The sequence below is a fragment of the Rattus norvegicus genome, chromosome 3, assembly GCF_036323735.1.
Source record: "Rattus norvegicus strain BN/NHsdMcwi chromosome 3, GRCr8, whole genome shotgun sequence".
NCBI lineage: Eukaryota > Metazoa > Chordata > Mammalia > Rodentia > Muridae > Rattus > Rattus norvegicus.
Window position 1 is genome coordinate 133,590,836 of NC_086021.1, and position 25,001 is coordinate 133,615,836.

Consider the following 25,001-nt stretch of genomic DNA (forward strand, 5'->3'; position numbering starts at 1 on the left):
TTTTCCTGGAATTCTTTCAGGGATTTTTGTGTCTCCTCTCTATGGGCTTCTACTTGTTTATTTATGTTTTCCTGGAATTCTTTCAGGGATTTTTGTGTCTCCTCTCTATGGGCTTCTACTTGTTTATTTATGTTTTCCTGGAATTCTTTCAGGCATTTTTGCGATTCCTCTCTGTAGGCTTCTACTTGTTCTCTAAGGGAGTTCTTCACGTCTTTCTTGAAGTCCTCCAGCATCATGATCAAAAATGATTTTGAAACTAGATCTTGCTTTTCTGGTGTGTTTGGATATTCCTTGTTTGTTTTGATGGGAGAATTGGGCTCCGATGGTGCCATGTAGTCTTGGTTTCTGTTGCTTGGGTTCCTGCGCTTGCCTCTTGCCATCAGATTATCTCTAGTGTTACTTTGTTCTGCTATTTCTGACAGTGGCTAGACTGTCTTATAAGCCTGTGTGTCAGGAGTGCTGTAGACCTGTTTTCCTCTCTTTCAGTCAGTTATGGGGACAGAGTGTTCTGCTTTCAGGCGTGTAGTTTTTCCTCTCTACAGGTCTTCAGCTGTTCCTGTGGGCCTGTGTCTTGAGTTCACCAGGCAGCTTTCTTGCAGCAGAAAATTTGGTCTTACCTGTGGTCCCGAGGCTCAAGTTCGCTCGTGGGGTGCTGCCCACGGGCTCTCTGCAGCGGCAGCAACCAGGAAGACCTGTGCCGCCGTTTCCGGGAGCTTCAGTGCACCAGGGTTCCAGATGGTCTTTGGCTTTTCCCTCTGGTGTCCGAGATGTGTGTGCAGAGAGCAGTCTCTTCTGGTTTCCCAGGCTTGTCTGCCTCTCTGAAGGTTTAGCTCTCCCTCCCTCCTTTGTGATTTCTTTATTGTTTTTATTTCCATTTTTAATCCTGGATGGTTTTGTCCAATTCCTTCACCAGTTTGGTTGTGCTTCTTGTAATTCTTTTAGAGATTTTTGTTTTTCCTCTTTAAGGACTTCTACTTGTTTACCTTTTTCCTTTATTTCTTTAAGGGAGCTATTTATGTTCTTTTTAAAGTCTTCTATCATCATCATGAGATGTGACTTTAAATCCAAATCTTGCTTTTCCGGTGTGTTGGGATATCCAGTATTTGCTTTGGTGGGAGAACTAGGCTCTGATGATGCCAAGTAGTCTTGGTTTCTGTTGCTTAGGTTCCTGTACTTGCCTCTCACCATTAGGTTGTCTCTGATGTTAGCTTGTCTTGCTGTCTCTAACAGTGACTTGAACCTCCTGTAATCCTGTGTGTCAGCACTCCTGTAGACCTGTCTTCTTACAGCTGGATCTGGGTGCAGAGAGTTATGGGACCAGTTCAGCTCCGGGCACAGGCAGAAACTGGAAGGCTCCTTTCCCAGACTGCTCCTGGGCTTGTGTGTCCCGAGGCCTGCAGGCAGGTCACTTAGAGCAGAGGCGTGTCAGCCACTCCTGATAACTGACTTTCAGCTCTGGGCACAGACAGAAATGCAAACCATTTTCTTTTATTGTATATTAAGTTGTTTCCAGTTTTTCACTGTCGTATCCAGGAGCTTAAATGTCTCCTAGTGGACAGAAGAAAACTTTACAACAGATTAATTCTCATTTTTTTCTTTAAAAAAAAAAGTATGTTGTGTATGGTTGTATATGGTTACACAGCAGACTTCATAGAAACTTTTATTACTAGTAAAATTTCCACCAAGATAAGTCTTATACCGTTATTTAGTATATACTTCCCAAGGAAGAAAACAGAGGAAGCGTATTATTATTATTCCTTTTTTTTTTTTTTTTTGGTTCTTTTCATGCTCAGCTGTGTTCTCGAAGACTTCTCAGACTGAATTTTAGTCTAAGGTTTGTTCAGTTTTAGTTACCTTATCTGTATGAGGAGGTGACTTTTCTAAGAATATTTGGATGTGTACCTTTGATGTTCATTGAGAGAAGCCTGGAGCTGAAGATCCAGATTTAGGTTGTGACAAATAGCTGATAATTGAAGCCCTTGGAATAGACTCGTGGCTTAGGGAAAGTGAATGGAGGATGTTTAACATATTAAGAAGACAATCGATTTGTTATCCTTCATCCCCAGATGAAGTTAGTTAGCCCTGAAGCCCCCTGGAAGCCTTGCTTCTCTCCAGCAACTGTTGTTCACAAAACTTTGTTGGGTTTCTTATCTTTCTTTCCTATGCTAAGATGGGTAAACGCTGCTTTCTCTCTTCTCTAGGTGAGCACATAGATTACTGTGGGTACTCTGTTCTCCCCATGGCTGTGGAGCAGGACATGCTAATAGCTGTGGGACCTGTGAAAACCCAGACTCTCCAACTGGCCAATACAGACCCCTTGTATCCGTGAGTATTTAGGACTGCTGGTGGGTGGCAATATGTGTGTGCACACATGTGTGTATGCATAAGCATGCAGTAGTGTGTTTTGAATGCAGATAAACTCTAGAAAAATACTGCATTCCAGCTAAATCATCTACTTGATTGCTATTTCCTGCCTGATGTTTACCCGTGTCCTGGTCACTGTTTACTGTGTATTGTGTGTTCATCTGAACACGCACTGAAGCAGCGCTTACCAACCAGCAAGATTGCTCAGGGCTGTTAGTGCCTTTTCCTGAGTTTGATCTTCAGAAACCCACATGACAGAAGAGAGCCCAGTCCTGCACGTTGTTCTGTGATCTCTATACTGTGGCATGTGTGCATACATGATATATACATGCCTACATTGTTTCCTACACATAAGCACAGTAAATAAATAACTAAATAAGTGTAAAAAAGGAAGCATCAACTAGAGAGTTACAATATACTAGACACTGTTTCAAGTATTAAATTATACAAACATGAAAATAATTTTGCTCTTGCCCAGACATTACTGATTATCTGTGAGATAACTGTCTCAGTTTAGTCAGCTGTATGCTATCTGTCCATCAACAGTATGGCACTGCCTGACTCTCTTGTTAGAGAGTCTTACCATGGTGCACAATCATGGCTTATGCGCCTGTATCCCTTGGTAGATTTAAGCTCTATGATTTTATGTTGTGTTGTCTGCTTTCTCCAAAGCTTTAGTCTCAGTATAGCACAGTAGGATGTAAAATGGATGTTTCTAGTACATACTCTCTGTCCAGTTTAAGTGTTTAATTTCTATAATGTTAAGAAGTCACTTGTGCATTGGGTGTTCGCGATCATCTTTAAACGTATGGTGGATTACTTTTGTGGATTTTCCAGTGCTGAGCCAGCTTTGCTTTTCTGTGGAAGCTTCCTTTGTACAGTCTGCTTCCACATAACAGTTTCAGTAGGTGATGGCTCACATGTAGGGTGATGGCCACACGGGAAGATATGGGGCTGAAAAACTGCTGCTGCTGCTGCTGGTATTTGCATTTGGAGCCAAGAATTACTTACTACAAAAGAGCTAAATGTTTTAACAATTAAACATGTTTATAAAATCTAGAGTCATGTGCAGTCATATCCTTGGCCTCCACATTCATTCACTTGCCTACAACTTTCTGTCTTGCATATCCCCTTTATATTAAGTGTCCTATGTCAGTGTGCTGGTTTCAACTGTGGACACTTTTTGTTTGGATATGTTCAGATACACAAACAATATCATTTTGTTATAGTCAGCTACTGTGTTCAGTATGAAGAGACACCATGAACAAGGCATATTAAAGAAAGTATTCAATTGAGCGCTTGCTTACAGTTTTGCAGGGAGTGTGGGGCCATGAAAACAGGCATGGTCCTGGGGAAGTGGCTGAGAACTTTATATCCTAATCTAAAGGCAGCAGATTGGGAGCCTGGGGTGGAGAGACACTGGACCTGGCATGGGCTTTTGAAACCTCAAAGCCACCCTTAGTGATATACCTTCTCCAAAGCCATATGTACTCCAGCACCTCTTAATCCTTCCAACAGTTCACCAACTGGAGTTGAAATTGGGGGATGGTGGTATTTACATTCAAACCACCACAAGTAGAATAGCATGCTGTGTATGTTTGCAATGGTGAATATTCCAAATATATATGTGTATAGTACGCTATACCACATATGTCTGTATAAGTATGTTATAACTCTATATTATTTATACAATGACAATATTAGCTAATTATAAGTTTCATACACTATATCCTGTTATTAAATTACATGATTCTATTATGTACTTGATTTGCAAATTACAGAAGAAGATATAGTTGTCACATTTTATATAGGTATTCTGTTTCTCTATCTTGGTCAGTCTGAGTAAGCTGACAGCAAACATGGGGATGGCAGATGTCTCTCTGAGATACTGACTTCATTTCCCTTGGGTGTATACACCAAGCAGAAGGATTCCCGGATGATACGCTAGTTCTGTTTTTAATTCTTTGAAGAAACCACACACTGTTTTCCATAATGGTTGTGCCTACTCACATTTCAACCAACAGCTCAGAAGTGTTCACTTTTCTCAAAACTCCACCAACACTTATCGTCTTACACCAGAGGCCATTATTGTAAGATTAATACTTTTCCGAGACATTACCTTTTGTGTGTGTGTGTGTGTGTGTGTGTGTGTGTGTGTGTGTTTCTTATGTTACTGCATTGGAATATATGCATTTGGTATTATTTGCAGAGTTTTTGTTTTATTTTACAGCAATAGTCTATTAGTTGAAGTATTTGCAATATTCAAGTGGGACTTGGATGTGGTAGAGATGAGTGCATGGTTTAGAAATAATTCCTTAGCCCAGAAACTTTCTATATTTTTCTGAGTGGGATATTAATGGGAGAGCAACCAGAGGTGTTTGATGTCACTACTATACACAGCCAAGTATGCTTGGACTTTTTTTTTTTTAATTAACTTGAGTATTTCTTATATACATTTCGAGTGTTATTCCCTTTCCCGGTTTCCGGGCAAACATCCCCCTCCCCCCTCCCCTTTCTTATCTGTGTTCCCCTCCCCATCCTCCCCCCCTTGCCGCCCTCCCCCCAACAATCTAGTTCACTGGGGGTTCAGTCTTAGCAGGACCCAGGGCTTCCCCTTCCACTGGCGCTCTTACTAGGATATTCATTGCTACCTATGAGGTCAGAGTCCAGGGTCAGTCCATGTATAGTCTTTAGGTAGTGGCTTAGTCCCTGGAAACTCTGGTTGCTTGGCATTGTTGTACATATGGGGTCTCGAGCCCCTTCAAGCTCTTCCAGTCCTTTCTCTGATTCCTTCAACGGGGGTCCTATTCTCAGTTCAGTGGTTTGCTGCTGGCATACGCCTCTGTATTTGCTGTATTCTGGCTGTGTCTCTCGGGAGAGATCTACATCCGGCTCCTGTCGGCCTGCACTTCTTTGCTTCATCCATCTTGTTTAATTGGATGACTGTATATGCATGGGCCACATGTGGGGCAGGCTCTGAATGGGTGTTCCTTCTGTGTCTGTTTTAATCTTTGCCTCTCTATTCCCTGCCAAGGGTATTCTTGTTCCCCTTTTAAAGAAGAAGTGAAGCATTCACATTTTGATCATCCGTCTTGAGTTTCATTTGTTCTAGGGATCTAGGGTAATTCAAGCATTTGGGCTAATAGCCACTTATCAATGAGTGCATACCATGTGTGTTTTTCTGTGATTGGGTTACCTCACTCAAGATGATATTTTCCAGTTCCGACCATTTGGCTACGAATTTCATAAAGTCATTGTTTTTGATAGCTGAGTAATATTCCATTGTGTAGATGTACCACATTTTCTGTATCCATTCCTCTGTTGAAGGGCATCTGGGTTCTTTCCAGCTTCTGGCTATTATAAATAAGGCTGCGATGCACATAGTGGAGCACGTGTCTTTTTTATATGTTGGGGCATCTTTTGGGTCTATGCCCAAGAGAGGTATAGCTGGATCCTCAGGCAGTTCAATGTCCAATTTTCTGAGGATCCTCCAGACTGATTTCCAGAATGGTTTTACCAGTGTGCAATCCCACTAACAATGGAGGAGTGTTCCTTTTTCTCCGCATCCTCGCCAGCATCTGCTGTCACCTGAGTTTTGGATCTTAGCCATTCTCACTGGTGTGAGGTGAAATCTCAGGGTTGTTTTGATTTGCATTTCCCTTATGACTAAAGATGTTGAACATTTCTTTAGGGGTTTCTCAGCCATTCGGCATTCCTCAGCTGTGAATTCTTTGTTTAGCTCTGAACCCCATTTTTTAATAGGGTTATTTGTCTCCTTGCGGTCTAACTTCTTGAGTTCTTTGTATATTTTGGATATAAGGCCTCTATCTGTTGTAGGATTGGTAAAGATCTTTTCCCAATCTGTTGGTTGCCGTTTTCTCCTAACCACAGTGTCCTTTGCCTTACAGAAGCTTTGCAGTTTTATGAGATCTCATTTGTTGATTCTTGATCTTAGAGCATAAGCCATTGGTGTTTTGTTCAGGAAATTTTTTCCAGTGCCCATGTGTTCCAGATGCTTCCCTAGTTTTTCTTCTATTAGTTTGAGTGTATGTGGTTTGATGTGGAGGTCCTTGATCCACTTGGACTTAAGCTTTGTACAGGGTGATAAGCATGGATCGATCTGCATTCTTCTACATGTTGCCCTCCAGTTGAACCAGCACCATTTGCTGAAAATGCTATCTTTTTTCCATTGGATGGTTTTGGCTCCTTGTCAAAAATCAAGTGCCCATAGGTGTGTGGGTTCATTTCTGGGTCTTCAATTCTTTTCCATTGGTCTATCTGTCTGTCTCTGTACCAATACCATGCAGTTTTTTATCACTATTGCTCTGTAATACTGCTTGAGTTCAGGGATAGTGATTCCCCCTGAAGTCCTTTTATTGTTGAGGATAGTTTTAGCTATCCTGGGTTTTTTGTTATTCCAGATGATTTGCAAATTGTTCTGTCTAACTCTTTGAAGAATTGGATTGGTATTTTGATGGGGATTGCATTGAATCTGTAGATCACTTTTGGTAAAATGGCCATTTTTACTATATTAATCCTGCCAATCCATGAGCATGGGAGATCTTTCCATCTTCTGAGGACTTCTTCAATTTCTTTCTTCAGAGTCTTGAAGTTCTTATTGTACAGATCTTTTACTTGCTTGGTTAAAGTCACACCGAGGTACTTTATATTATTTGGGTCTATTATGAAGGGTGTCGTTTCCCTAATTTCTTTCTCGGCTTGCTTCTCTTTTGTGTAGAGGAAGGCTACTGATTTATTTGAGTTAATTTTATACCCAGCCACTTTGCTGAAGTTGTTTATCAGCTTTAGTAGTTCTCTGGTGTAACTTTTGGGATCACTTAAATATACTATCATATCATCTGCAAATAGTGATATTTTGACTTCTTCTTTTCCGATCTATCCCCTTGACCTCCTTTTGTTGTCTGATTGCTCTGGCTAGAACTTCAAGAACTATATTGAATAAGTAGGGAGAGAGTGGGCAGCCTTGTCTAGTCCCTGATTTTAGTGGGATTGCTTCAAGTTTCTCTCCATTTAGTTTAATGTTAGCAACTGGTTTGCTGTATATGGCTTTTACTATGTTTAGGTATGGGCCTTGAATTCCTATTCTTTCCAGGACTTTTATCATGAAGGGGTGTTGAATTTTGTCAAATGCTTTCTCAGCATCTAATGAAATGATCATGTGGTTTTGTTCTTTCAGTTTGTTTATGTAATGGATCACGTTGATGGTTTTCCGTATATTAAACCATCCCTGCATGCCTGGGATGAAGCCTACTTGATCATGGTGGATGATTGTTTTGATGTGCTCTTGGATTCGGTTTGCCAGAATTTTATTGAGTATTTTTGCGTCGATATTCATAAGGGAAATTGTTCTGAAGTTCTCTTTCTTTGTTGTGTCTTTGTGTGGTTTAGGTATAAGAGTAATTGTGGCTTCATAGAAGGAATTAGGTATTGCTCCATCTGTTTCAATTTTGTGGAATAGTTTGGACAGTATTGGTATGAGGTCTTCTATGAAGGTCTGATAGAATTCTGCACTAAACCCGTCTGGAGCTGGGCTCTTTTTGGTTGGGAGACCTTTAATGACTGCTTCTATTTCCTTAGGAGTTATGGGGTTGTTTAACTGGTTTATCTGTTCCTGATTTAACTTCGGTACCTGGTATCTGTCTAGGAAATTGTCCATTTCCTGAAGATTTTCAAGTTTTGTTGAATATAGGGTTTTATAGTAAGATCTGATGATTTTTTGAATTTCCTCTGAATCTGTAGTTATGTCTCCCTTTTCATTTCTGATTTTGTTAATTTGGACACACTCTCTGTGTCCTCTCGTTAGTCTGGCTAAGGGTTTATCTATCTTGTTGATTTTCTCAAAGAACCAACTTTTGGTTCTGTTGATTCTTTCTATGGTCCTTTTTGTTTCTACTTGGTTGATTTCAGCTCTGAGTTTGATTATTTCCTGCCTTCTACTCCTGGGTGTATTTGCTTCTTTTTGTTCTAGAGCTTTTAGGTGTGCTGTCAAGCTGCTGACACATGCTCTTTCCTGTTTCTTTCTGCAGGCATTCAGCGCTATGAGTTTTCCTCTTAGCACAGCTTTCATTGTGTCCCATAAGTTTGGGTATGTTGTACCTTCATTTTTATTAAATTCTAAGAAGTCTTCAATTTCTTTCTTTATTTCTTCCTTGACCAGGTTATCATTGAGTAGAGCATTGTTCAATTTCTACGTATATGTGGGTATTCTTCCCTTATTGTTATTGAAGACCAGTTTTAGGCCGTGGTGGTCTGATTGTGCTTGGACTTTAACTGGTGCAGTTAGGAGATAGATGAACGCAGTCCTAGGAGGAAAGAGTAAAGCTATAAGTACATATTAAAATCAGAGAAGGGCCAGGGAAATGGCTTAGTGAAGAAAAGGATGTGCTAACAAATTTGACAATCTGAGGTCAGTTTCTGGGACCAACATAATAGATGATGAGAATGGACTCCCACCAGCTTTTGACTTCACACATGCTATGATATGTGGACACTCACATGCATAGACAGACACACACATACACACAGAAAGAGAGAGAGAGAGAGAGAGAGAGAGAGAGAGAGAGAGAGAGGAAAATAAATAAAGTTAAAGGTTAGTTCTCAAATTATTAAGTAAATAATTCACCTTAGGGCCTTGGAAGAACAAGAACAAAAATCAAAAATCAGTAGATTGAAAGAAATAATTATAATCAAGGAAGAAATTAATGAAATGGAAATTTTTAAATGAATTAATGAAACAGAGTCAATTCTGTGAAACGATGAACAAGATCAATACACTCTTAGCAAAACTAGCAGGAAGAAAGTGAACCAAGGCCCAGATTAGTGCATGAGAGATGGGAGAGACAAGGTAGTAGATACCTGTGAAAGTCAGGGAATCGTTGTGACGTATTTTAGACCTCTTTTATTTTATGATGTGAGAAAAATTTGAAAGAAATGAATGAATTTCTAGATGCATATAATCTACCCAAATCTGGATGAGATCAACAGCTTACAGAGATTAATAAACAGTGAGATTCAAGCAACAGCTAAAAGCAAAACAACAGAAAAGCATCAACTGAACAAAACCATTTTCAATGAAAACGCCCAGGTTTTAATAAGGCCTGTTGCTGAAGATACTACATACTCTGTGACAAGACAAGAAACAGCACTGGTTCTGACCTGAAAACTTCCTCCCTGCTGGCTAACTTTCTCAGTAGTAGAAGATGCTGTATAGGATGCGAGGGGAAAACAATCTCAGAGTCTCCCCCGGCTGTGAGCCCTGCGAACTACTGGTGTGGGAAGATAAGCCTGTGGTGGAGTGTTGGCAAACATGGTGTAGGGTAGCTGCAGTGGTTCCCTCAGATTATCTGTGGTCAACACAGAAACTTACAGCTGACTGAAGTGCAGAGAATAGTGCCAGAGGACAGTTACAAATGGGACATTTACATCCCACTTCCCTACCCAAGGAGGATGGCAGAAGAGAGGGCAGGGAGATCTGAAGAGCCAGATGCTGGGAGGACTGGAATGAAATGGTGTCTTCCAGATGTGACAGGACAGTAGCTGTGCTTGCCTGCAAAAGGTAAAGCTAGTCAACATTCTAGTCAACATTCTAGCCCCTCCCCTAACTGATGGTTTCTGGGAGAAGGAGAGTCAATTTTCTTTAAGGATGTGGCCTCTGGTAGGCTGACTGTGCTCCGTGAATGGCCCCTATACCAATGAATATATGGGAAACAGAAACTGGACTTGGTGGGTTATTAAAAAAAGGAAACAAAATTAGGTGGGACTGGGGAGATGAGGGTAGATCCAGGAGACATTATGGAGATGAATATGATCCAAATACAATATATGAAATTCTCGAGCAATTAGAAATATTACAAACAGTTTAGGCCTACAAGTTTTCACCACCCAACTCTACCAAACCTTTAAAGAAGATCCAACATGGATGCATTCTATTCCAGAAAGTAGAAATTGAAGGAGGAGGGAGTGTTAGGGAAGGCATGTGTAGTACAGAGATAGGAGGAGAGATAGGAATTCCTCAGAGAGGCAGACCAACCTGCTGAACTGATAACTTTCTAACATAAAGTTCCTATTTTCTTCTAACAATTAATTGACTGCTGGTGATACTGAGGTAATGCTTAGACACTATGTAAATATCTTGTCTTCCTCAAGTTCTTGCTTTAGATGTTTGCTGATGAAACCATTAGCATGGAATTCGCATGCAGTATTTTAAAATTTTCATTATTTCTTTGATATTGGTTAATTGGCATACTTTTAAATAATTTCTTCCCCCACTGTGTACATGTGTATATGTGTGTATGTGTGTGTGTATGTGTACATGTGCATACATGTGCATGCATGTGTGTGTGTGTGTGTGTGTGTGTATGATGTGCATGCATGGCATGCATTCTATAGCACATTTATGGAAGTCATAGGACAGCTTTGTGGAGCCAATTCTGTCTTTCTTCATGTGGGTTCTAGGGATCAGGTTGTTAGAATTACATGGCACAGAGCTTACCCACTGAATCATCCCACTGAGCTTGGCATCTTATTATGAAAAATAATTTCCCCTTTTCTTCATTTAGCTGCTTATTCACTTGTAACTTTATATCAGTGTAAACTTACAATGAGTCATGATTTTTTTAAAATACATTTTGTTTATTATTTATTTTTCTTAAATCATACAGATGGCCTAATTGGATGGAGATCAGAGACTGTGGAGAGAAGAGAACTTTGAGTACTTCCCTTTCAACCTTGGATCTGCAGTCAGAGGATGAAAGCATCCCTCTGGTTTATACTAGCTAATAAGCACTAAGGAGAGAGAGAAATGAATGTAGATTATGCTCACCTATGCTGTTTCCTACCTGTTTCTGGAAATAAGAAAGGGCAGCTAGAGGTAGATTAGCTATTAAGGCCACTACAACTTCCTCTCAGTTTTTAGCTCTGGAGGTGTTCATTGTTGGAGACTCTGAGATGCACACATTTAAGTAAATAGAAAAGGAGACTTGGTATCATTGTCCTGTCACAAGAGGGCAGCAGTCAGCCACTGATTGGTTTTTCCCTCTCAAGGCATAGAGACTTAAATTAATGTCTGGTTTGTTTTTTTTTTTTTTTTTTCCAGAGACTTCAGTACTACAGCTAATAACATCTGTATCGACAAGACCCAACCTCTATGGCACAACTACTTCCTATGTGGATTTAAGGGAATTCAGGTAAGTCAATGTGGCTGCCATTGAGATTATAGTCATGTTATTCCAGATGAGCTCTACCATGCTTTTGGTCTCCTTTTCGTACTGATGCTCTTCTTGTATTTTGCTGACTTCTGTTTCAGAGGGTGGGGGAGATGTGACTGTCTCTGTTTACAGGTTGTGTTTACAGGGGCCGTCATGGTCCTTCATTTGACTGGCTGTGCCTCATTAAATACACCTTGAAGAGCGCTTGTCCTAGTGTTTCCATTCTGTTTTTGGGATATACATGAGTGTCCTGGAATGGGACTTCATGTTGAGCAGCCATGGGTTTGAATATGGGATGATCCAGCTTTGTTAATTTGAGTTAAAGCTTGGCTTTATCTATAAAGCGATGTCACTGCTATTCAATGAAGACTGTTTGCAGGACGTCACTTTGCTGGAATCCTTGGGCATTTAGGAATGGCAACCAGCACTGCTACTGCTTGTCCAACTGAGAGTGAAAGGATTGTAGTGAAAGGTATTACTGCGAGTAGTTTCCCTGAAACATTGACTTAGTCTTAATGTCTAGACTTCAGTGTTGTGTGTAAGAATAGGACAGGGAACTCTTTCCACTTTCACAATTAAGAAAGTAGGAAGCACAGACAGAAAGCCAATACATGCTGTTTTCAGAACCACTCTTGTGTTCCTTTTCCTGTTCTTTTTCTGTTAATTAAAAAACCAACCTACTTATTTTTATTTTATGCCTATGGGTGCTTTGCCTGCATGTATGTCTGTGCATCACATGCATGCCTGGTGCCATCAGAGGCTGAAAAGGGGCATCAGGTGCCCTGGGACTGGAGTTACAGACCGCTGTTAGTCACCACGTGTTGCTGGGAATTGAACCCAGGTCATCCTCTGTAAGAGCAACAGATGCTCTTAACCCCTGAGCCATCTTTCCAGTTCCTTAACATTTATTTTTAAATTAACACTCATTCAATAATTATTTTAATTGTATTGAGTCTTATAACACATCATAGATTAAGGATATTAAGAAATAAATTTTCTTTGTCTTCATGATTCAAAATGAAACTAGTAAACATATTTTTCTGTTTTGTTTTTTGTTTTTTGTTTTTTTGGATGCTTTACTCCTTTCTTTCTTTCTTTCTTTCTTTCTTTCTTTCTTTCTTTCTTTCTTTCTTTTCATCTTTATTAACTTGAGTATTTCTTATTTACATTTTGATTGTTATTCCCTTTCCTGGTTTCCGGGCCAACATCCCCTAACCCCTCCTCCTCCCTTTCTCTATGGGTGTTCCCCTCCCCATCCTCCCCCCATTACCGCCCTCCCCCCAACAATCACGTTCACTGGGGGTTCAGTCTTGGCAAGACCAAGGGCTTCCCCTTCCACTGGTGCTCTTACTAGGCTGTTCATTGCTACCTATGCGGTTGGAGCCCAGGGTCAGTCTATGTATAGTCTTTGGGTAGTGGCTTAGTCCTGGAAGCTCTGGTTAGTTGCCACTGTTGTTCATATGGGGTCTCGAGCCCCTTTAAGCTCTTTCAGTCCTTTCTCTAATTCCTTCAATGGGGGTCCCGTTCTCAGTTCAGTGGTTTAATGATGGCATTCACCTATGTATTTGCTGTTTTGTTTTTTTGAGAGCTTATGATCCAAGTGGCCTGAAGGTCCTATCTGAAATTGTCACGAGCAGCTTAGGACTCAGTGACATGGTCTTATAGAAGCCTGTCAGGGTAACTTGGGATGTGTAGTCCTGGGCTGCTGTCATGGAGGTCTGGCCTAGGAGTATAGTATTCATTTCTCAAGAATGTGGGTTTTTTTTCCAGACACATGGTAATAACTTCTGGGAAAAAGTTATTGGCCTGTTTTAAATCTTCAAATCATTGGGATTGTCATTCACATTAGTGAGAATTAGAGTATTTGGAAGCATTGGTCAGGCAAATGCAATTTGACCTTCCTTGCAACAACATGCCTTTTTGTACCATTTGGTAAAGTGACATATCTCTCTCTGCCTCTCTCTCTCTCTCTCTCTCTCTCTCTCTCTCTCTCTCTCTCTCTCTCATATTGTTTTGGATCCTTTTAGGGGCTTAAAGCCTTCCTCGTTCATTTGATAACTAGTGTACAAAATCACAGGTTTGTACAATGACCTTTTGGCAGAAAAATAATCTCAGTGCTAGCCAGTCCAGAAACCTTCAAATTCAAATACTAGAAAGTTCCAAGGGAGAGTCTGTTTATGTGAGACTGAACATGTAATCCTTTTGGGATAAAGCTACTGCAGTGTTTGGCACAGCACATTTGTGTTTGCAGTCTGCTGTTACTGTTGAACTTAAACATCGCGTGCTAGGTTTGTAAGTATGATTCATGTCCAAGACAGTCTGTGGATCAGTTTATGGTTAAATATATAGCATTCCTCAGGGACTGCTGCTTCTGAGTGGGCTGCCCGATGTTCTGTACAGAGGGGTGTTGGCAACAGCACGTCTCCCGTGTACAATTTGTTTGCATTTCTGGAGGAGGATTCTCAGACGACTTGGACTCAGGCGATACATCCAACGGGACCTTTTCTTTTGTGGAACTTGACTTTTGCCAAGGAAGAAAAAGGACAAAAAATTAAGGACAAAAGCAGTTTTTATTTGCAGTGTTTTGTTGTTCCTTTGGCTAGTCTAACTTGCTTATTGAAATTTCTCCCTAGAAGAATATGTATGATGAAATGTGTAATTAGGTAATATAATAGTTTCTCAAACTTTGGTCTTGAATTATTTGAGAAATTTCTAAAGAAGATCATTCTTTTCCTTCAGGAGGAGAGAGGGCTGGGTTTATTTTTAATCCTAAATAATGAAGATTATAATATGATATCACCTCCCAAACCAGGTCTTACATGTCAGTCTAAGTACATTAGAGATTTCTACCTTTACCCCAGAGTCTAATTTGATTGGTCTTTCCTGTTTATAGAAAAATTCCCCTGCCTTCTTTGGGGACTTCAATATCATTTATACCTAAATTCTAATTTGTCTGTCTTTAAAGCTACTAGATGGTTTAATTACATTAATAACTCCAGTAAAAACTCTGAATTTCCTTATATACCCAGCAGGCATTTAAACATGGCAACATTGCTGGCCCCAGTTTTCACAGCAGTGGAGAAGTCAACTGAGACTCAAGAGTCTTGGGTCTCACTCCCAGCAGCCTTTGCATGGGGACAATCTCAGAGTCTTGGGGTCTTCAAGCATTCTTTGTGTAATCTTGGGAAACTTTCTTAACCTCTTAGTGCTTAGGTTTTTTTCTTGATAAAAAATGGAGTTGGTAGCGTTGGAGCTCCTTTTCTTCAGAGGACCTCCTGAGGCAAGACACCCGGAAACAGCTGCTACCACCTTAGACTTTATATGAGATGCTGGAGGGCTAAAGCTCAGCCTGCTCCCCCATCACTAGGGATTTCCTGCTTCTCTGGGCAACTTGAATTGTAATTGCTTTATGGTTTTCCTATACTTGTTCAAATCGGTTGATATTCAAAGAAAAATCATTTGAGGCAATTTAGTAAGTGAATCAGTAGCTTTTTGTTGAACAAAATAAAATGTCCTCTCCAGTGGATTCATCCCCAGATGAGAGGGCAGGAGCCATTAAATCAGATGGCAGGTGTAGCTTCCACTGTACTGATTTACCCCATTTGCTACAAAAGCTTTGTGTCTGTCCTCTGTGGACAGATAGAAGTTTCTAGTGCTTCTTGAGTCCAATATTGAAATGACTGTTGGCATGTGTTTCTTTTGTTTTGTTTTGTTTTTTTTACATTCTCAGGAACACTTTGGTCTTACTCAGCTGCCTGGAATGAATTGCCTGGTGGATGGAAATATACCCCCGAGTTCAGGCCTCTCCAGCTCCAGTGCTCTGGTTTGCTGCGCTGGGTTAGTGACTCTCACAGTGCTGGGAATGAGACTATCCAAGGTAAGTACCATGATGTTAACCTCCTAATACCTCCATGACAGCATCTGCATTGCAAAGTAAGACCACCTTCCTCAACACCAAAAAACTGTCTTAACTGGAAAGGAGAAGCCAACGTCTGTGGGCAAGTGCCGTAATCTATGTTCTGCCAGTGGTCGCTCACTACAGTGTTGCTGATAGTCTTTGGCCAGCCAGTCAACAGGGCTGTATGACTGTAGTGAGGTACTCTTGGATTATATATGAAGCTTGAATAGAGGGCATTATTTAAAAGAGGTGTCCTTATTGACAAGGTACATTCAGAGCAAGACATTTTAGGTTTCATTTAGCAAGACATTTTTGTTTTGTTTTGTTTTTGTGGTTTTTTTTTCCACATAAAACCTTAAGTATTGACAGGCAATGGGCAGAAAGTATAGAGAAACCAAAGTATAGAGAAAGGAACCAAATACGTATCTGTTAATACCCAGTATCAGTAGATTAGTCGCTGAAATATTCCATCTAAGGAAGAAGTGCTTACCTTAAGGAAACAGAAATCCTAAAAGGTCAGAAAACCTTTACAAGTTTGCATAAATGTCTGGTTTTGCAGCTCGGAGCAGGCGAGGTTAGGTTTAATTAGTACTTGAGCATTCTGCTTCAAGGGAGATGTTTTTGCAGGTTCTTTTAAACCAGTGCTTCTCAACCTCCTAATGCTGCGGCCCTCTAATACACTTTCATGTTGTGGTGATCCCCATCCATAAAATTACGTTCATTGCTACTTCATAACTGCAATTCTGCTATATTATGAATCATAATGCAAGTATCTGATAGGCAGGACATCTGATATGTGACCGCAAAGGGATCTGGACCCACAGACTGAGAACCACTCTTTTAAACCCATCCATGTAAACTGGTGTTCACAGGTGGCTTGGGAATAGACAGAGCAGGAGGCAGACAGAAAGGTAGAAAGCTAGTCATGTTCTCAGTTCGTAAAAAGTATGCTTGCATTTTCATAAGTGAGATTTTACACACGGGAAAGGGAGGCATAAAAGAGAAAACTGTCCTTGCTTTAAACAGGCTTTTCCATGAGAAATTTAGCTTGCTCACTGCAATAGAACTTGTTTTTTTGTTTTGTTTTGTTTTTGAGAAGAGAAAGAAAAGATTCATATGTGAACTATGCCTTCTCTGGCACAACCTTTAATCTTTAATAGTTACTTTAATAAGCATTTACTAAAATACCCAAAGTAAACAGTTTGAGGGAGAAAAGATTCATTCTACCTCAGTTTCAGTGGTTTCAGTTCAGGGTTGGCTGGCTACATTGTTGTAGATCTCTGTGTGGCAGAATGTGGGACACAAGGCTTATGCAGGATGAAGCAAAGACAAGGGAAGGGATAAGAATGCAAGGAGTTAGATATTGATCTTAAAGGTCCATCCGGGACAGAATTAGTAGGATGTGGCCATTGATTGGGTGTGAGGCTAGAGGCCAACAAAGAATCAAGAATTCTTTTCAAGTTTCTGACTGTCTGTGATGCCTTGGAGTAGGCATCTAAATGGCTCTGCGGCCTGAGGTGAGGCCAAGTGCCAAGTGTTGAGTGTGAGGAACCTAGGCATACAGAGCCTAGGAGTACAGAACCTAGGGGTACAGAACCTAGGAGTACAGAACCTAGGGGTACAGAACCTAGGGGTACACAGCCTAGGGGTACAGAACCTAGGGGTACAGAACCTAGGGGTACACAGCCTAGGGGTACAGAACCTAGGGGTACAGAGCCTAGGGGTACAGAGCCTAGGAGTACACAGCCTAGGAGTACAGAACCTAGGGGTACAGAACCTAGCGGTATAGAACCTAGGGGTACAGAACCTAGCCATATAGAACCAGGCAAACAGAACTACTCAGTCTTTACTTGTGTGACAATTCTTCTAACTGCCAGGTTCCTTTGATGATCATCAATAATATAATTAACTCTAGTTTTTAGATAGCGTCTCTTTATCTGTCCCAAACTAACCCCAAACTCACAATCCTCCTGCTGCTGTATAGGCCAAAACCACAGTGTTCATCTTTTATTGACTTTTGAAGTTTCTGGAGTGGGAAAGACAGGCACAGTAGTTAGAGCAGAGGTAGAGATAACCAGGAGACAGCACCTCGGAGCAAGAGTGAGGGAGGCATGTGCACTATTGCTGTCTACTGACAAGAAAGGAGATAGTCCGTGAGGTAGGGAAACCAGAAAGGAGGAATGGCAAAGACCAGGAAGACAGTTTGTCATGATGCCAGTGGCAGGGTCAGCTGCTGCCAGGAGGTAAGGCCTTTGTAGTTTCCATGCCGTGGACCAGGGACAGGCTGCAAGTTCTATGGGTGGTAGGAACGTTCATTGCTATAAAAGTCTGTCAGTGCACACAGAAAAGGGTGGACTGAAGTCAAAGATTTCACTTTTATTTAGTTAAATTAATTAATTAATATTTTGAAAGACTAGTCAAGTGCAGTGGAGAGAATGGGAGAAAGTGTTTCATTTTTATTTTTATTTTTTATTTTTTATTTTTTTTTTGTTCTTTTTTTTTTTTCAGAGCTGGGGACTGAACCCAGGGCCTTGCGCTTGCTAGGCAAGCGCTCTACTACTGAGCTAAATCCCCAACCCCTTTATTTTTATTTTTTAAGGGGAGGATTGGTGAAGCTTATTTTTCTTTTTCTGACCCTTGATATAACTGTCTAAGGGAAAAGCCAAAAAAGATAAAAAGAAACACTTGAGCTTTTAGAATTAAATCTGGCTGTCTCGATTGCCCCATTTGAGAAGTAGTAGGTGTCTATGTTTATTTCTACCAGCTGAGTCCAGTGTTTTTATCCTGGAGGGAAGGGCCTGTGCCCGCTTTCTGACCCTCTAAGTGGTCCTGACCACACTTGCACTCATATTTTCTAGAGGAGCATATTGTAAAGAGAGCTTTGGTGGCTGTTGTTTCGTTATCTCACTGAAATGAGACAGGATCTTGACTGAAAGGAAATGGTATAATTTTCTCAGAGTCTTTAAGTGCCAGCTGTATATGTGCCTCTTAACAACAGCAGAGCACAAGAATTCAGTGGATTTTAGAGATGAAATAGTTCAAAATCTTCTGTTGTATTTTCGTTAGTGCCCCAGTGAGAAATACACAGTACACAGAATAGGACTGAGCTCAATAAAGGGAGAACTTATAGAGTTACTGGGGACGGTTTAAGAAGGGCTTCTTGGTGAAGCTAGAGGCCACATGGTTCTAGGATGTGGAAATAATTCATCAGTAAGCTAAAGCTTTCTGGAGGGAAGCTAGTGCAACACAATGCTCACTGAAGCTAGACTCCAGAGAGTGGATGTTATGAATGGCAGTGGTAGGTGCTAACAAAGCCGGGCGCAGCAAACTACTCAGGGGAAGGGAAGCGTTGGTTTTTCGGATTTCCAGTCTTTCGCCATCCTGCAGTCAATCTTCTCTGAAGCAGGGAAATTAAGAAGCATAAACACATATCTTTGATAAACCCGAAACCACAAAACACAAAGATGGAAAGTGGACAGAGAGCGGCTCATGACTTAGCAGAAGGAAGAAAGGTCAAAGCTAAGTGCCAGGAGAGCAGACATAGACAGAAGCAAGCTGACTCATCCTAGTCTCAAGGATAGAAAGAAAGCAGGGTGGAATGACAGGGTGGTGCAGTGCGCTGCAGTACGGTGTGGTGTGTGGTGTGTGGTGTGTGGTGTGTGGTGTGTGGTGTGTGGTGTGTGGTGTGTGGTGTGTGGTGTGTGGTGTGTGGTGTGGTGTGCGGTTCCTATTTGAAACTAGTTAGAAACTCAAAGCTCTGTTTTACCTGGGGCCATCCCAGCCTATGTGCACCGACCAGTCCCTGGAAAGACACTGGGTACTTTCTGAATTGAACCCCCAAGATAGGCAAGGCTGAAAATGGATTTGGTAACTGGGAAATAACATGCTATTTTGCTTCTGAACAGTGAAGTTTCTAGTTCCTGATGCTCAGGTTGGCTCCGGCACACTGGCAGCCTTGTCATCTCATGCCTTACCAGGAGTACCAGAATGTCCTCGGAGGGAACGTGGTGGGCCCATGATGTGCAGTGTGACCCTGTCACGGTGATTTCCAAAGCTTTGTGTTTTATTGACTCACTCTGAACTATGGTAAGGCATCTGAGGACAATCAGATTTTGGAAGAAAACATCTCAAAGCAGACAGAACAAAAAAGAGAATACAGGGACTAATTGGGCCGACAGTGCTGATAAGAAGGGAGACATTGTGTCCTCAGGCTGATGAGACTACGCTAAACTAAGTGCCTGGTTAAAGACCAGACACCAAGAGCTTTCATATATGGGAAATATAATCGCTAACATAGAAAATTCAATAAGATGATTGGAAAATTATCTGGTAGCATAGGAAAAAAAACCCAGCTAATTAATGAGTGAAAAAAAAGGGAAGTGTGTGAATTGGTTCCAGAAAATTCCATCTATTTAGAAGTAGCAGTGAAAGCAGCCACGAGAAGGAATGCTGTTCCCCGGCCCCTGTGGTCTGGTTGCCCCCAGGGATGAGAGAATCTTCACAGCACACAAAGTAGTGCTATGTGACCTTTCTCCTTAATTTAAAACGATTGACTGAATAAAGATGCCAACAGCCTATAGCTGGGCAGAGAGAGATAGGCTCCTAAATGTATAAAATGTAGTGTTTAAAAAGGGCTCCTGGTATTTGCATAATAAACAAGGAAGGCCAGGCCAAAGCTGCTACTGGGAAGTTTAAACTCGGGAACTAAGAGTGAAGGCTGAGGAGCTGGGGGTTAGAAAGCCAAGACATTATAGGCAAAGAGTGAGGAAGGGAAATGATCCTCAAAATGGGCATCAGACACAGCAGTGCTTTTAAAATGTCAGTGAATTTTAAACTGCCTGTTTAAATGAAATAATCAGTTGTGAGGATAGAATAGCACACTTTAAACCTGTGCACCTGACAGCTGGAGGGATATAACCTCCCCAAACTTGGGAGCAAACCAAGAAAAGACAACATGGGAACTAGGAAATGAAAACCCAGGAAGGAGTGAAGAGAACTGCAGAGAACTCACATCATCCAGTAGGTCAGACATTGTCCAGCAGGTCAGAAACATCACAGAGCAAACTAAAAGTGGGATGGGGAGAAATAGGACTTGCACGTCTTAGCCATTAAAATAAGAAACCTAAGTTAAGCACAAGCAAAAATGGATTGTGAGATTTTTCTAGAGCCTTAGTAGGGCTCTAGAAAAGCCCTTCCAAGATGCTTCCATGAATAATGAAGATATTAGGCAGTTATTAAATACAAGAAAAACAAAAAGACTAGACATGCAAAAGTTTTTTGAAGTATTTGATCTATACATAAGCAGTAATCTTGATAATTGATATAAGGAATAAAGTTTTTGACCAAAATTTTCGGCATAGCTTCATTGAGAAAGGTGGGAAGGATAAGAGAAAAGGTAGCTTAAAGAGAGGCCAAGTCCTTATTCTCAGCACTAGGAAAACAACAGAGTTATAGATGAAGTGGCTGGGCATGGTGATGTACATCTTTAATCCCAGAGCTAGGGAGGCAGAGAAAGGCAGATTTCTGTGTTTGAGGTTAGCCTAACGTTCGTAGTTCCAGGCCAGCCAGGAACTCTACATAGTGCTACATAGTGAGACCCTATTAAAAAAATAAGTTTAGGTCGAAAGGATCCAATCTTTGAAGCATGAGTGGAGTAGAAAGTGCTTACCCCTAGGAACCCTGCTGAGGAGAAGGGTGAAACTTGGAGGCTAAGTTTTTTGTTCTAAGCCTCTGTGCTCCCTTTGTTCCTTTAGATTATGTATGTATCACCCTTGGTGAAAGTAAAGACTGGGAAGGAGAAATGAGGAGCAGAAGAGGAAGAGAGGTGATGGAGGGCCTGAACAATCAGGACCAGAGAGCCTGGGAGAAGAGGCACAATGGCACCTAACTGAAAACCTTCCTTTGAAGGTTGTAGTCCACTGACACGGGTGTTGAAACTTGTACTTGGCATCAAGAATCCTGACTGTGAGTGAAAACACACGCTGTTTTTGTAGGAACAACAGTGGGTTTATGAGGTTGTGAGTGGAAACACACACTGTTTCTGTAGGAACAACAGTGGGTTTATGAGGTTGTGAGTGGTGAAACACACGCTGTTTTTGTAGGAACAACAGTGGGTTTATGAGGTTGTGAGTGGTGAAACACACACTGTTTCTGTAGGAACAACAGTGGGTTTATGAGGTTGTGAGTGGTGAAACACACACTGTTTTTGTAGGAACAACAGTGGGTTTATGAGGTTGTGAGTGGAAACACACGCTGTTTTTGTAGGAACAACAGTGGGTTTATGAGGTTGTGAGTGGTGAAACACACGCTGTTTTTGTAGGAACAACAGTGGGTTTATGAGGTTGTGAGTGGTGAAACACACGCTGTTTTTGTAGGAACAACAGTGGGTTTATGAGGTTGTGAGTGGTGAAACACACGCTGTTTTTGTAGGAACAACAGTGGGTTTATGAGGTTGTGAGTGGTGAAACACACGCTGTTTTTGTAGGAACAACAGTGGGTTTATGAGGTTGTGAGTGGTGAAACACACGCTGTTTTTGTAGGAACAACAGTGGGTTTATGAGGTTGTGAGTGGTGAAACACACGCTGTTTTTGTAGGAACAACAGTGGGTTTATGAGGTTGTGAGTGGAAACACACACTGTTTCTGTAGGAACAACAGTGGGTTTATGAGGTTGTGAGTGAAAACACACACTGTTTTTGTAGGAACAACGGTGGGTTTATGAGGTTGTGAGTGAAAACACACACTGTTTTTGTAGGAACAACGGTGGGTTTATGAGGTTGTGAGTGGTGAAACACACACTGTTTTTGTAGGAACAACAGTGGGTTTATGAGGTTGTGAGTGGAACACACACTGTTTTTGTAGGAACAACGGTGGGTTTATGAGGGGTGCTTCCGGGGAAGATAGACTTTTCAGGCACTGCATAAATTTAATATCATAAGTCCTGGAGATGGTGACTCCAGAGGCATTTATCCAACACCTAATCCATGCCAGGCTTTGCTGTAGACATCAGAGATAAAATTAACAAATCAGGAAAGCCGTTCTGGTGAAATTTTAATGTTAGTGATCAGCCTTGGATAATAAGTGTAAGGTGAACCCATTGGGTATAGATACCCATATACCCAATAAGTGTATAGGTGAACACCGAGGGTACCCAAATAATTAGAGGAAACAAAAGTTCCATCAGCAGGGGAAGCTGCTCTTGTTAGGGAGGGTTTGAAGGGAGACACAAGGGGGTGTCTGAGAATGGGGAAGGTGGAAGAGGTGTAAAGAAGTTTGTCCTCACCCAGGAGGAGCAAGGCCCTTGTGGGTGGGGGTGGGGTGGGGGCATGAATGAGGGACAGAGTGGCCGGAGATAAGTTGAGAGGTGTCTAGGAGCTAAGCGGTGCAGAACTGTCTTCTGGCTGAAAGCCTGCAGTGGGGCTCTGAGCTATGGATAGCAAGATACCCTACATTGGCTATTTCTTTCAAGAGTGCCCTATATCCATTGGGATGAAATGCTACTCAAGAAGGGAAATGGCAAAAGCTCTTCTGGCACTCAGTGCTTCTTGTAGAGTGTGACCACCTTGAAATTCCACCTTACACCCATCAGGATGGCTGAGATCAAAGCACAAGTGACAGCTCATGCTGGTGAGGATGTGTAGAAGAAAACACACCTCTAAGACTGAACATTCATTATACAAGATGTAAAGTATTTTACTTGCAAATAGGGTTGAAACTTGTTCCTGGGTAAAGTTAAACAAAGAATTTTATGCAAAAGCCAGTTCTGCTTTCTAGTATCTGAAACAGCCCAAGGCACACACATCTTAAAAGAGCCCTCTGGCCCAGACTTACACACACTGGTCAGCTGAAGCCTATGATCATACACAGCTCATGAAATTCCCATGAATTTCCCTTAACAGGGATGCTTTCTAGTTCCTTAAATCTGAGAAGATGGAGTTGTTTGTTTCAGAGATAAATGTCACATAGGCACATAGTGTATGAAATGTTTTTTTTATTTATTATTTATTATATATGAGTACACTGTAGCTGTCTTCAGATACACCAGAAGAGGGCATTGGATCTCTTTACAGATGGTTGTGAGCCACCATGTGGTTGCTGGGAATTGAACTCATGACCTCTGGAAGAGCAGTCGGGTGCTCTTAACCGCTGAGCCATCTCTCCAGCCCCACATAGGCACATAGTGATGGTCTTAGCTGAGCTGTGTTTTTGAGGGTTGAAATCCTGTATGGGACCCACTGAAGTTCCCAGGAAGTAAAATGTTTGAGGTTCTATAGCACATGCTTTCAAGCCTCCATCTTGCCATCTTCTAGGGGGCACACACACACATACACACACACACTCTGATGTTTTGATACATAGGTATAGCTACATTTAAGGCAAATATTTCTTGGCCTTTGAGATGAGACCTTAAGCTTAAGTGCCTATATTATAAAATAAAAATAATCTGACATACGAAAGTTTCAAGTAAAATTTGGATGTTTTAATAACGGTTTGCTATATAATATCTGAAAAACCAGCAGCCAGTGTGCAATGTCACTAACTATTATGCTTCCAAGTCCATAGAAGGACAGTGCTACAGTTTGTTTAGAACAACAGGAACCTCATTCACATAATTGTTAAGGAAGATAAAAGTGGAAACATTCCAACCAGATGTTGACTGCTAATGTGGCAGCAGCTGGCCTCTAAGAGGATGGTAATTCCAGAACAATCTTGGAAAAAAAAAATCCCTTAATTAAGTGTTGAACATGGACTAAAGCCATGTGCTCACTGTATAAAACCCAGGAAGCTTCAATGTCAGCCATGGGTGGCCTAAGTTTAAATAGGTTTGACATTTTAAGTTAATAATGTAAATACAAACCATCCACATAATTTTATCAATAAAATGAGCCCTTTCTTTTCGTTTTTAAGGCATGGTGTTTGAGTCTTTGGTTTTGGTCTTTGCTGAGAGGAAGACTGGGGCCTGAATCATTTATTTACTAATTTGGATTCCTTTGGGTGATATGACTAAGCTGTGCATCACAGAGGTGGTTTAAGTCACCCTCATCTCCCTATTTCCCTCCTCAGACTAAGCCTCATGTTTACCTTTAACATAAACGAAAGCAAAGTAGAACAATGGGAAGGACGGACTGGAGGAGCGTGGGTCACTGTTGCTGAGGAGTTTGAGCTAATGACCACTGAAAAGTTGTTTGTATGAGTGACCACATTCTAAGCATTGATCGTGACATGTGGATCCTTGCCATTAATAGACTACTATGTTTTAAGGCCTCCATGCTTTGATTTGCACGCAACAATCTGTTAATATTATCCAGTATTTAAAGGATTAATTGGAATTATGCAGGCCATAGGTATTAAATATTCACATGTGCATAGCCCCCATTTACTACTTTTATTCTATGTACTGGAAATATCTGAATGATGAAAAATTAGTATAGATACCCTGAGGTGGAAACTTCTAGTTTCCTTGGAAAGTTAGTTATGTCAAATGATGGTTTGCTGGGGGCACACGGGGGAAAA

At 41.2% G+C, this 25,001-nt stretch overlaps 1 protein-coding gene across 13 annotated transcripts in view; it reads left to right on the forward strand.

Annotated features, from left to right (window-relative positions):
• Galk2 (galactokinase 2) overlaps positions 1–25,001 on the forward strand; it is a 132,900-nt gene that overhangs the window by 27,312 nt on the left and 80,587 nt on the right. For 12 of the 13 annotated variants that reach the window (XR_005501815.2, XR_005501816.2, XR_005501813.2 and 9 more), the window contains 3 exons: positions 2,202–2,325; positions 11,480–11,570; positions 15,322–15,468. Coding sequence is in view for 10 of the 13 variants with exons in the window: in XM_039104560.2 (XP_038960488.1) it covers positions 2,202–2,325; positions 11,480–11,570; positions 15,322–15,468 (362 nt within the window). In the remaining 3 variants the exon portion in view is untranslated. The remainder of the gene's footprint in view (positions 1–2,201; positions 2,326–11,479; positions 11,571–15,321; positions 15,469–25,001) is intronic. The other variant, XM_039104558.2, reaches the window with a different exon arrangement.